Source organism: Blennius ocellaris (genome assembly GCF_963422515.1).
Source record: "Blennius ocellaris genome assembly, chromosome: 24".
NCBI classification, from domain to species: Eukaryota; Metazoa; Chordata; class Actinopteri; order Blenniiformes; family Blenniidae; genus Blennius; species Blennius ocellaris.
In genome coordinates, this window is record NC_137673.1 from 1,265,079 (window position 1) to 1,278,506 (window position 13,428).

General features: G+C 48.6%; 1 protein-coding gene across 1 annotated transcript; it reads right to left on the reverse strand.

The window, feature by feature from the left end:
* Positions 1-1,189: 1,189 nt before the first annotated feature.
* LOC308147770 (double-stranded RNA-specific editase 1-like) lies at positions 1,190-9,212 on the reverse strand (the record flags this gene model as incomplete). The annotated part of the gene is made up of 9 exons (XM_080520103.1): positions 1,190-1,366; positions 3,451-3,629; positions 3,718-3,896; positions 5,273-5,423; positions 5,498-5,652; positions 5,745-5,913; positions 6,348-6,462; positions 8,095-8,987; positions 9,209-9,212. The coding sequence occupies 9 exons, from the start codon at positions 9,210-9,212 to the stop codon at positions 1,190-1,192; spliced, it is 2,022 nt and encodes a 673-aa protein (XP_080376229.1).
* Between the last annotated feature and the right edge of the window lie 4,216 nt (positions 9,213-13,428).

A 13,428-nucleotide genomic window follows, 5' to 3' on the forward strand; every position in this document is an offset into this window, starting at 1 on the left:
AATTAAACATGGTTTGTGATTTTATTATGTATTAAATGCCAGGAGTGTGTCTGACTAATCTAATGTTATTACCATCTCAAGCTTTATCTTTAGGCCACAAGAGAGCAGAAAACAACGTATTGATCAACTTCAACTGAGTAAAAGACATATTAAGAGAAAACTGTAAAACAAATTTAATAAATGAGGATAAATATAAATTACAGTTGGGAATCAAAATCATTCATGACTGGTCGGCTGACATTAGAAACAAAACTGCAAAATTGCTTATGGTTTAACTCAATTGTGTTGTTAATATATACATTAATCTGTTTGTGTAAAACAAACATAGCAGCCGTAAAGAAACAATTAAACTACTTACATTGAAGAAATAATATTCCTATTACATACTTTGTTCTTTACATAGTTGATTGTGCTGACAAGAAAAAAAACAACAAATCAAATAATTATTCAATGTGGTTTGTCAGACAGGATTATTAATCCAAGTGGGGTGGCAGCCACCAGGGGGCGCCACACGACCACGACAAGGACTGAATCACATCATGTTCAACAGTAACAGACACAAACATATTTAAACTTAACAAATAGCAGGTTAAATAAAAGAGTCCGTGTTGTGAGGATGTCCTGAACACACATTTTATAGTGACTTCGCTCCTCATTGACATCATTTTTACGCCCCCTGCTGGCTCTGCACACGACGTCCTCCACAGGGCTGGAAAGTAAGTCTTACCATCATTTCGGACTGATTTCCATCACTTTCCCAATTTTTCATATTTTCACTTACGTTTTTTTTCCGGACCAATTTCATGTAATGAACCGAGATAACCAAACAACAAAAGGTGTTTATTTGTTTGTGACTATTACCACAGATCTCAGGAGTTGGTGTGAAGAAGAGTTTGAATCCAGAATCCTCTGTTTTTCAAGTGAAAATCAGTTTGTTTGTTTTTGTAAGAAAACCCCGTGTACGTGCGCAGAGAACAATACATAATAAACATTAACAATGAGATTACATGGATGTTTGTGTGGACAGTAAAAAAAAACAACTACGTACAACAGCCACATGCACAGTTAGAGTATTTGAGAAAGGTTGCTCTATTCTCTGCTTGCAAGGAGGGTTTTCAAAAAGTTTGACCCCATTTTCAAAAAGTAGCATCCCCACTCGGGATGGGTTAGGGTCAGTTGAGTCCTCCACTCAGGGAAAAGGGGCAAAGTGCTCCTGCCCCGGGGGCTTCTTCCTCCAGGCCCCCAGCCCCGCCCTGAGGAACGCCATGAACACCGCCTGCTTGGCCCTCTGGTACTCCACCGCCGCCTGCTTGGCCTCGTGGTAGCTGCTGGGGGTGCCGGTTCCAATCCTCAGGACGGAGGACAGCTGCAGAGACAGAGGCACTGAATCAGCAGGGTGCATTAGCAGTGTATTACCAGGGTGTATTGCCAGGGTGTTAGGGTATATTAGCAGTGTGTATTAGCAGGAGGAATTATCAGTGTGTTAGTAGTGTGTATTAGCAGTGCATTAGCAGTGTACTAACAGGGTGCATTAGAAGTGTGTATTAGCAGTGTACTAACAGGGTATATTTGCAGGGTGTATTAGCAGAGTGTACTAGCTGTGTATGAACATTTTACTAACAGGGGGGTGTATTATCAGGGTGTAGTAGTAGTGTACCAACAGGGTGTACGAGCAGTGTACTAACAAGAGGGTGTATTATCAGGGTGCATCAGCAGTGTATTACCAGGGTGTATTACCAGGGTGTTAGGGTATATTAGCAGTGTGGATTAGCAGGAGGAATTATTAGTGTGTTAGTAGTGTGTATTAGCAGTGCATTAGCAGTGTACTAACAGGGTATATTTGCAGGGTATATTTGCAGGGTGTACTAGCTGTGTATGAACATTTTACTAACAGGGAGGTGTATTATCAGGGTGTATTAGTAGTGTACTAACAGGGTGTGCTAGCAGTGTACCAACAGGGGGTGTATTATCAGGGTGTATTAGTAGTGTACTAACAGGGTGTACAAGGAGTGTACTAACAGGGGGGTGTATTATCAGGGTGTATTAGTAGTGTACTAACAGGGGGGTGTACTATCAGGGTGTACGAGCAGTGTACTAACAAGGGGGTGTATTATCAGGGTGTTTTACTAGTGTACTAACAGGGTGTACTAGCAGTGTACTAACAGGGGGTGTATTATCAGGGTGAAATTGTAGTGTACTAACAGGTACTAGCAGTGTACTAATAGGGGGTGTATTATCAGGGTGTATTAGTAGTGTACTAACAGGGTGTGCTAGCAGTGTACCAACAGGGGGTGTACTATCAGGGTGCATTAGCAGTGTACTAACAGGGTGCATTAGAAGTGTGTATTAGCAGTGTACTAACAGGGTATATTTGCAGGGTGTATTAGCAGAGTGTACTAGCTGTGTATGAGCATTTTACTAACAGGGGGGTGTATTATCAGGGTGTAGTAGTAGTGTACCAACAGGGTGTACGAGCAGTGTACTAACAAGAGGGTGTATTATCAGGGTGCATCAGCAGTGTATTACCAGGGTGTATTACCAGGGTGTTAGGGTATATTAGCAGTGTGGATTAGCAGGAGGAATTATTAGTGTGTTAGTAGTGTGTATTAGCAGTGCATTAGCAGTGTACTAACAGGGTATATTTGCAGGGTATATTTGCAGGGTGTACTAGCTGTGTATGAACATTTTACTAACAGGGAGGTGTATTATCAGGGTGTATTAGTAGTGTACTAACAGGGTGTGCTAGCAGTGTACCAACAGGGGGTGTATTATCAGGGTGTATTAGTAGTGTACTAACAGGGTGTACAAGGAGTGTACTAACAGGGGGGTGTATTATCAGGGTGTATTAGTAGTGTACTAACAGGGGGGTGTACTATCAGGGTGTATTACTAGTGTACTAACAGGGTGTACAAGCAGTGTACTAACAGGGTATATTTTCAGGGTGTATTAGCAGAGTGTACTAGCAGTGTACTAACAGGAGGGTGTATTATCAGGGTGTATTAGTAGTGTACTAACAGGGTGTGCTCGCAGTGTACCAACAGGGGGTGTATTATCAGGGTGTATTACTAGTGTACTAGCAGTGTACTAACAGGGGGGTGCATTATCAGGGTGTATTAGTAGTGTACTAACAGGGGGGTGTATTATCAGGGTGTATTAGGAGTGTACTAACAGGGGGGTGTATTATCAGGGTGTATTAGTAGTGTACTAACAGGGTGTACTAGCAGTGTACTAACAGGGGGGTGTATTAGTAGTGTACTAACAGGGTGTACTAGCAGTGTACTAACAGGGGTGTGTGTTAGTAGTGTACTAACAGGGTGTACTAGCAGTGTACCAACAGGGTGTACTAGCAGTGTACCAACAGGGTGTACTAGCAGTGTACCAACAGGGTGTACTAGCAGTGTACCAACAGGGGGGGTGTATTAGCAGGGTGTATTAGCAGGTTAGACGCACCCCGCAGTGCAGACGCGACCAGCGGCGGTACAGTTGGCGTTGACAGAGTCTGGACGGTCGACCCAGCTCGTCCTTCCCCGTCGTGGCGTCGACGACCTCTAACCCCTCGTCTCCCGCGGTCCAGTTCACGCTGAAGTGCGGCGCTTTCCCCGGCTGACGAGCTTCCGCGTTACTGATCCCTGAAAAAGATCCGCGCGTCGTTTTAAAAAAACAACAACAACAACAACAAAACCACTGCCATTGCGTGTGCAGAGGAAGTGAGGTCACCGCTGAGCAGAGGTCTGTTCAGGACGAAGGCGCCCAGCGGCTCCACGGCAGAGATCCGGCGGTACATGGCTCTAGAGAGGTGCTCGGCGTGGTACAGGCTGCCCGCCACCACGCTGCTGAAGTAGAGCGGCGGCGTGAAGAAGGTCATCAGGGAGCCCTGGAAGCCCAGAACGTTCCACCTGGGGGCCGGAGGAGGCCGGTGAAGTTCGCCGACACAGAGTGGGAGCTTTTTCTAAAAAGTTGGCTTTTCATTGGCGCCGAGTTCCTTTGTCGTTTCGTCGGACCGCCAAAACAAAAGTGTTTCACTTTAACTTGAAAACTTTGCATAAACTGGACCTAAAATTACTTCAAGGTTCAGGTTAAAGTTGAGGTCAAGTTCGAGTTTGATTCAGGTTAAGGTTAAGGTTAGGTTGAGATTAGGTTTGGGTTAGGTTAAAGTTGAGGTTAGATTTGGGTTAGGTTATGGTTATGTTGAGTTTAAAGTTAAGGTCTGGTTAGGGTTATGTTGCGGTTAAGATTGAGTTTAGGTTAGGGTTAGGACATACTGAGGTTTGGGATAAGTTAGTGTTTAAGTTAGGTTAGGTTTAGCTTAAAGTTATGTTAGGTTACAGTTAAGGTTAGGTTAGAGTTAAGGTTAGGCTTAAGTCAGAGTTAAGGTTAGGTTAGGTTGAAGTTAGGTTGAGCAAAGGTTAGGTTAAAGCTAGGTTAGGCTTAAGTTAGAGTTAAGGTTAGGTTAGGGTAAAGGTTAGGTTAAAGTTAGGTTAGGCTTAAGTTAGAGTTAAGGTAAGGTTAGGTTAGAGTTAAGGTTAGGCTTAAGTTAGAGTTAAGGTTAGGTTAGGTTAAAGTTAGGTTAGGCTTAAGTTAGAGTTAAGGTTAGGTTAGGTTAAAGTTAGGTTAGGCTCAAGTTAGAGTTAAGGTTAGGTTAGGTTAAAGTTAGGTGAGGGTTAAGTCAGAGTTAAGGTTAGGTTAAAGTTAGGTTAGGCTTAAGTTAGAGTTAAGGTTAGGTTAGGCTTAAGTTAGAGTTAAGGTCAGGTTAGGTTAAAGTTAGGTGAGGGTTAAGTCAGAGTTAAGGTTAGGTTAAAGTTAGGTTAGGCTTAAGCTAGAGTTAAGGTTAGGTTAGGTTAAAGTTAGGTTAGGCTTAAGTTAGAGTTAAGGTTAGGTTAGGTTAAAGTTAGGTGAGGGTTAAGTCAGAGTTAAGGTTAGGTTAAAGTTAGGTTAGGCTTAAGCTAGAGTTAAGGTTAGGTTAGGTTAAAGTTAGGTTAGGCTTAAGCTAGAGTTAAGGTTAGGTTAGGTTAAAGTTAGGTTAGGCTTAAGTTAGAGTTAAGGTTAGGTTAGGTTAAAGTTAGGTTTGGGTTAAGTCAGAGTTAAGGTTAGGTTAAAGTTAGGTTAGGCTTAAGCTAGAGTTAAGGTTAGGTTAGGTTAAAGTTAGGTTAGGCTTAAGTTAGAGTTAAGGTTAGGTTAGGTTAAAGTTAGGTTTGGGTTAAGTCAGAGTTAAGGTTAGGTTAAAGTTAGGTTAGGCTTCAGCTAGAGTTAAGGTTAGGTTGACTGAACCGACCTGGCCATCTTGTCACTGCAGGACATGGCGAGCAGCCGCTGTCCCTCCACGCCTCCGTCGCTGCAGCCCACCGGGACGGTTCCTTCGCCGGACGCCATCTTGGTGCGCAGCTGACCGCGGGCCGTCCTGCCGGGACGCCCGCCTCCCTCGTCTACAAGCAAAGAGAAGACGCCATGGCGGGACACCACCACCACCGGCCGCCGGCCGCTAACAGGAAACACCTACCGTCCACTCCGACCTCGTGAGGAGAGAAGATCCGTGCGTCTCCGCACGGCGAGGTGCTGACGTACAGGTGGAACTGGACGTCCCCCTTCAGCCTGAGGCCCCGTCCGTCCTCGCTCTCCGTGAAGACGGACGTCCGCCGCTCGTCTGCGTCTCCGCTGCACGCGAGAAACCGGTTCTGATGAGACGGGGCGCCGTTTCCCAGGTTTGTGGCGCCCAACGGTGACCCCGGTGACCCCGGGTGACCGACCTGAGGCGGAGCTCCAGCTGGGAGTACAGGAAGCGGATGGCGGCGCGGCGAGCGACGACCTCGGCGTGGCAGTCGTTCAGCGCCAGGCCTCCGTCGCTCGTGTGGTCGCCGCCGATGCACTTCGTCCCCGTGGAAACGCAGATGACCCGAGCCTCCTTCACGCCGGGGCCTGCCGTTAAAAACAAAAACGATGTAGTGAGCATGCCGAGCCACAAGTTGGCGTCGTTGTTTGCTTTCAGAATTATTTCTGCTTTCAAAAGCATTGTTTTCAAAATGTTGTGTTTTCTTCTGTTTCCATGGAGTTAGAGAATTCTCTAAAAGTGGCGTTTTCTCTCGTTTCCATGGAGACAGAGTTTTCGACAGCGTTTTCGAAAAGATGTGTTTTTCCACGTTTTCATGGAGACCGTCGTAACATTTTCTAAAAGTTGTGTTTTTCCCTGTTTCCTTGTCGTTAGAGAATTTTCTAAAAGTAGCACGTTCTCATTTCAATGGAGTTGGAGCGGAAAGGCTGAAATCTCAAGTGGGCACAAGTTTTCAAGTTTTCATTCCTCAAGATGGAGTTCAACGACTTTAAAAAAAAAATTGAAATGGGTCAGCCAATACCCGTTGTCATGACGACGCCTGCCAGGACTTTCCGTCGAGCGTGCGGAGACGTGAGATCGTCCGTCAGTTCACTGAACTTTTCGATGACCAGACGAGAAACCGTGTCAGCCAGGACCTGGGGAGAAAAAAAAACACAAAACTGTTTGTCTGAGAAAAACGAACCGAGAGGAGAAAACAACGCTGGAGTTCAGTTATTCGATACTTCTTCTGCACATGCTCAGTCGAGACGATAACAACAACATCTTCATGAATCCCAGTTCACATTCTCCGGGGACAAACCACGGCGCCGGTGCTGCACAAAACGCAAGCGAAAATGCAAAAACTGATCTTTATCTCGAAACGTCGTCGTGGAAACGGGGTCTATGTGAAGGATTGTATATCTGGTCACCATGTTCACCAGTAAGAAGCCATTTCCTGGGTCTCCCCTGCTGACTGTTCCCTACCTGAGGTCAGTCGACAGGAAGTGACTGACCTCCCGCCGTACGTACCTGACGTCAGTCGACAGGAAGTGACTGACCTCCCGCCGTACGTACCCAAGGTCAGTCAACAGGAAGTGACTGACCTCGCGCCGTACGTACCTGACGTCAGTCGACAGGAAGTGACTGACCTCCCGCCGTACGTACCCAAGGTCAGTCAACAGGAAGTGACTGACCTCGCGCTGTACGTACCTGAGGTCAGTCGACAGGAAGTGACTGACCTCCCGCCGTACGTACCAGAGGTCAGTCGACAGGAAGTGACTGACCTCCCGCCGTACGTACCTGAGGTCAGTCGACAGGAAGTGACTGACCTCGCGCCGTACGCACCTGACGTCGGTCAACAGGAAGTGACTGACCTCGCAACGAACGTACCCGAGGTCAGTCGACAGGAAGTGACTGACCTCGCGCCGTACGTACCTGACGTCAGTCGACAGGAAGTGACTGACCTCCCGCCGTACGTACCTGACGTCAGTCGACAGGAAGTGACTGACCTCCCGCCGTACGTACCTGACGTCAGTCGACAGGAAGTGACTGACCTCCCGCCGTACGTACCTGACGTCAGTCGACAGGAAGTGACTGACCTCCCGCCGTACGTACCTGACGTCAGTCGACAGGAAGTGACTGACCTCCCGCCGTACGTACCTGAGGTCAGTCGACAGGAAGTGACTGACCTCGCGCCGTACGTACCTGAGGTCAGTCGACAGGAAGTGACTGACCTCCCGCCGTACGTACCAGAGGTCAGTCGACAGGAAGTGACTGACCTCCCGCCGTACGCACCTGACGTCGGTCAACAGGAAGTGACTGACCTCGCACGAACGTACCCGAGGTCAGTCGACAGGAAGTGACTGACCTCGCGCCGTACGTACCTGACGTCAGTCGACAGGAAGTGACTGACCTCCCGCCGTACGTACCTGACGTCAGTCGACAGGAAGTGACTGACCTCCCGCCGTACGTACCCAAGGTCAGTCAACAGGAAGTGACTGACCGCGCGCCGTACGTACCTGACGTCAGTCGACAGGAAGTGACTGACCTCCCGCCGTACGTACCTGACGTCAGTCGACAGGAAGTGACTGACCTCCCGCCGTACGTACCTGAGGTCAGTCGACAGGAAGTGACTGACCTCGCACCGTACGTACCTGAGGTCAGTCGACAGGAAGTGACTGACCTCGCGCCGTACGTACCTGAGGTCAGTCGACAGGAAGTGACTGACCTCCCGCCGTACGTACCAGAGGTCAGTCGACAGGAAGTGACTGACCTCGCACCGTACGTACCTGAGGCGGCAGGTGAAGCTGCAGACCTTCTCTGGTGACGGGCCGTCGAGACGGTTCCTGGTCCAGCTGCAGATGAAACATGGCCGACAGAGCAGCCTGGGCTGCCCGGGCCTTGGCCAGCCTCTTGTTCCGCCCCGAACCCTGGAAGGTCCGGGCCTCCACCGTCAACGACACCACGAAGTTCTTGGCGTGGCTCTGCCCGCTCTCGGACAGGAAGTGGTACTTGAGGCCAGGCCGCAGCTCGTTGAGGATCATGACGGGGTTCTTGGGGTGCCTGGGGCTGGCCGGGGCGCCGGCGAGGGCGGAGGGCCGCGGCGGGAAGGAGAACTGCGGCGGGTCGGGCTCGAAGGAGAAGCCGGAGTCCGCGGGGCTGTAGAAGGGGTCGTCGGCGGGCGCGGACGTCTCGAAGGCGTTGAAGAGCACGTGCGAGAAGTCGGCCCGGTCCGAGGTGAAGTCGGTGAGGACGGACGGAGTCCCGCCCATCGCCGCGTGCGCTTCCGAGGCGTTTGGGAACTGGACGAAGGAGCGCAACGCCTTTTCCGCCGCGTTCAGCTTGGCCTTCTTCTTGGTGGGCCCCGAACCCTCGAACAGCTGACCGTTGACCTCCACGCTCATCACGAAGACCGGCGCGTGGACCGGACCGCTCTGGGACCGGAGTCCATACTGGAGCCCCGGCTTGATCTCGTTCAGCTGCATCAGGGCGTTCTTGGGCGCCACGAGCCCGGGGGCCTTCTTTCGCGTCTTGGGCTTGTACCCGTGTGGATGTGAGCGCCTGTTGTTGCTGCCCTCTTCTAACGGACGCTTCCTCCCGCCGGCGCCGCCGTTAGCGTCGGCCTGTTTGGAGAAGACCTGGTCCAAGTTCTGGTTCTCCTTAATGTCGGCGCCGCGTGAACCTGCAAAGACCCAGAGAGAAAGTGACAAGGCCTTCGAAGCATCCTCCCGTAAATTAACACGGAAACACGATGCGGCAACAGATCAGAGTTTTGGGGCTTTTTTGTTGAGGATTAGAACACTGAGCCGCCAAAACGAGCCGAACCCCCGGGGTTAAACTGTGACCTCACAGCGCCCCCTGGAGGACGGGAGAACATTTACAGACGGTAAAGTGTGAAGGTACTCATGCTTTCTGCTCCGCGGCCCTGAGATGATGAGCGACTTCCTTCTGGTTCCACCTGCAGGAAAAAGAAACGAATCATTTTGGTGTTTTTGCTTCTGAAAAGTTCCACTTTTACATGTTTATGGAAAAAAAATTACTAGAATTTTCGCATTTTTCTTGCCGAAAGGCTTCGTGTTTCCATGACAACCTTCCAAGCCGAAACTTATCATTTCTACATTTTTTTGCGTATTTCTACGACGGTTCATGCGATAGCGCATTGTTTTAGCGTTTTCCCCTCTGAAAAGTTTTGTTTCATTCACGAGATGATTATTTTCAAATTGGAAAAGCGCATTTGTTGGCCTTTTCTGAAGAGCAGCGTGTCGCCATGACAACGTTTCAAGCCGTTTTTAGGGGCCCCACTGACTGGACGTCTGTTCTGTTTATTAGGATTTACAGCCATGAGGTACAAATATACTGAACTGTGGGAACACGGGAAGTCTCTGGGAAAGTCTCGTGCAAAAAAAACAAACAAACTGCAATTTGAGATGATTTACCAATGTCAAATAAAGACATTGCAGATTTTATATTGCTCATTTTATTATTATACATACGCGACACGTATGATACTATAGTACTTCATATTGGAAACTGTGCTTGTTGGTGAACATGTGGGCCGCTGTGCCAGTTTTAATAAACTTCATAGCGATTGATGAAATGTTTAAAATGGGTGTCAAAATGACGCGGTCGCTGTCCGTGGTGCTGAACTGCTTTCAATTTGTGTTTGACGGGCCTCATGTTTTAGAGGAATCAATAGTCAAATTGATCAGATGATCACTTCTCACGATCACTGAATTGAAGAAACACGGATTTATTTCATTTTCTTTCCGATAAATTTACTTTATTGTTTAAATTTAAAATGAGTCAGATTTCTGCTTCATTGAATAAAATTGAATTATCATGAAAGGATATTAAGACTAAGACTTTTCTTTTCAGGTTAACTATAATTTAATGCGCACACACACACACACACACACACACACACACACACACACACACACACACACACACACACACACACACACACACACACACACACACACACACACACACACACACACACACACACACACTACTGTGTATATCATATCACACCTCGTAAATAAATCACTATTTTATGTACATTTACACAAAAATATTAAATATCTAATATACACACTCTTATCTCGAAACCAACACACACACACACACACATTATACAAGTTAAATTATATTAAGAATATAGATACGGACAGATATCTCTTTTGCTCTCATGTTTGAGCTTTGGAGTGTTTATTGTGTGTGTGATGTAACTAAACTACTTCTTTTAACACGTTTTTACATTCTAATAAAAATGTATTTCAAACGTCCTTTTATACATCAAAATGTGATTTCATTGTTTCATTTTTTTTAAGTGACTGAATTGTTTCTAATTTGTACTTCAATATGAATTGTTGCTAAATCTATTTCTTATAATTTGTTCCAGACAACACAAAACAGTCCTGCTTTTTTTATTTGTTAATCCACATAAAATCAGTTTTTTCCTGATTCAGGTTGTACAGAAGATTTAAATGATCCCAGTTCTAATTTGATAGAAGACAGATTATTTCAAACAGAATAAATCGTGAATTGAACCTAAATGTCTGGGTTGAATAAAATGCAAGTACATAAGCATCTTTTATTAAAATAAAACATTTTTATGAGAAGATTCTGTAACATTATTTAACAATATTAAGCACAATCATATTAAGAAAATTTAATTTGATCAGTTCAACAAATGAGAATCAACATAGTCACAGATTAATTTATAGTTTTCTTCATAAATGAATGAACATTTATCACAATTTCTCCAAAAGAAGAGAATAAAATTATGATTCCTTGAAAAACGACACAATCTATTTTTTTAATCTTGTCCCGAGATGTTGGAGGTTTTTGAAATAAACTCGTTTATAAACGGGGAGGAGAGAAACACTCACCGGACGCTCCGTGCAGCGGCGTGCGGGATGAAGAGACAAAGACTGAGTGATTCCTCTCGTCCAGCCGAGCATCTTCATCTCCTCATTAGAGGAGGAGGAGGAGGAGGGTGGAGAGGTGATCAACAGGAAGAGGAGGATAAAGAGGAGGGGGAAGAGGAGTAGTGAGAGGAAAGACGAGGAGGATGACGAGGACGATGAAGAGGAAGGAGTGGATGAGGATGAGGAATCAGAGGAGGATGAAGAGGAAGCGGAGAAATGCAAACTGGGAACTTCATGAACCAAATACAAAACGCTGTGTGGTGGAAAACTCATGGCCCTGAACACTGTGGAGCACGGTGGAGGAAGCATCACACTGAACACCGTGGAGCACGGTGAAGGCAGCATCACACTGAACACCGTGGAGCACGGTGGAGGCAGCATCACACTGAACACCGTGGAGCACGGTGGAGGCAGCATCACACTGAACACCGTGGAGCACGGTGGAGGAAGCATCACACTGAACACCGTGGAGCACGGTGGAGGAAGCATCACACTGAACACCGTGGAGCACGGTGGAGGAAGCATCACACTGAACACCGTGGAGCACGGTGAAGGCAGCATCACACTGAACACCGTGGAGCACGGTGGAGGCAGCATCACACTGAACACCGTGGAGCACGGTGGAGGCAGCATCACACTGAACACCGTGGAGCACGGTGGAGGAAGCATCACACTGAACACCGTGGAGCACGGTGGAGGAAGCATCACACTGAACACCGTGGAGCACGGTGGAGGAAGCATCACACTGAACACCGTGGAGCACGGTGGAGGAAGCATCACACTGAACACCGTGGAGCACGGTGAAGGCAGCATCACACTGAACACCGTGGAGCACGGTGGAGGCAGCATCACACTGAACACCGTGGAGCACGGTGGAGGAAGCATCACACTGAACACCGTGGAGCACGGTGGAGGAAGCATCACACTGAACACCGTGGAGCACGGTGGAGGAAGCATCACACTGAACACCGTGGAGCACGGTGGAGGAAGCATCACACTGAACACCGTGGAGCACGGTGGAGGAAGCATCACACTGAACACCGTGGAGCACGGTGGAGGCAGCATCACACTGAACACCGTGGAGCACGGTGGAGGCAGCATCACACTGAACACCGTGGAGCACGGTGGAGGCAGCATCACACTGAACACCGTGGAGCACGGTGGAGGAAGCATCACACTGAACACCGTGGAGCACGGTGGAGGAAGCATCACACTGAACACCGTGGAGCACGGTGGAGGAAGCATCACACTGAACACCGTGGAGCACGGTGGAGGAAGCATCACACTGAACACCGTGGAGCACGGTGGAGGAAGCATCACACTGAACACCGTGGAGCACGGTGGAGGCAGCATCACACTGAACACCGTGGAGCACGGTGGAGGAAGCATCACACTGAACACCGTGGAGCACGGTGGAGGAAGCATCACACTGAACACCGTGGAGCACGGTGGAGGAAGCATCACACTGAACACCGTGGAGCACGGTGGAGGAAGCATCACACTGAACACCGTGGAGCACGGTGGAGGAAGCATCACACTGAACACCGTGGAGCACGGTGGAGGAAGCATCACACTGAACACCGTGGAGCACGGTGGAGGAAGCATCACACTGAACACTGTGGAGCACGGTGGAGGAAGCATCACACTGAACACCGTGGAGCACGGTGGAGGAAGCATCACACTGAACACCGTGGAGCACGGTGGAGGAAGCATCACACTGAACACCGTGGAGCACGGTGGAGGAAGCATCACACTGAACACCGTGGAGCACGGTGGAGGAAGCATCACACTGAACACCGTGGAGCACGGTGGAGGAAGCATCACTCTGAACACCGTGGAGCACGGTGGAGGAAGCATCACACTGAACACCGTGGAGCACGGTGGAGGAAGCATCACACTGAACACCGTGGAGCACGGTGGAGGAAGCATCACACTGAACACCGTGGAGCACGGTGGAGGAAGCATCACACTGAACACCGTGGAGCACGGTGGAGGAAGCATCACACTGAACACCGTGGAGCACGGTGGAGGAAGCATCACACTGAACACCGTGGAGCACGGTGGAGGAAGCATCACACTGAACACCGTGGAGCACGGTGGAGGAAGCATCACACTGAACACCGTGGAGCACGGTGGAGGAAGCATCACACTGAACACCGTGGAGCACGGTGGAGGAAGCATCACACTGAA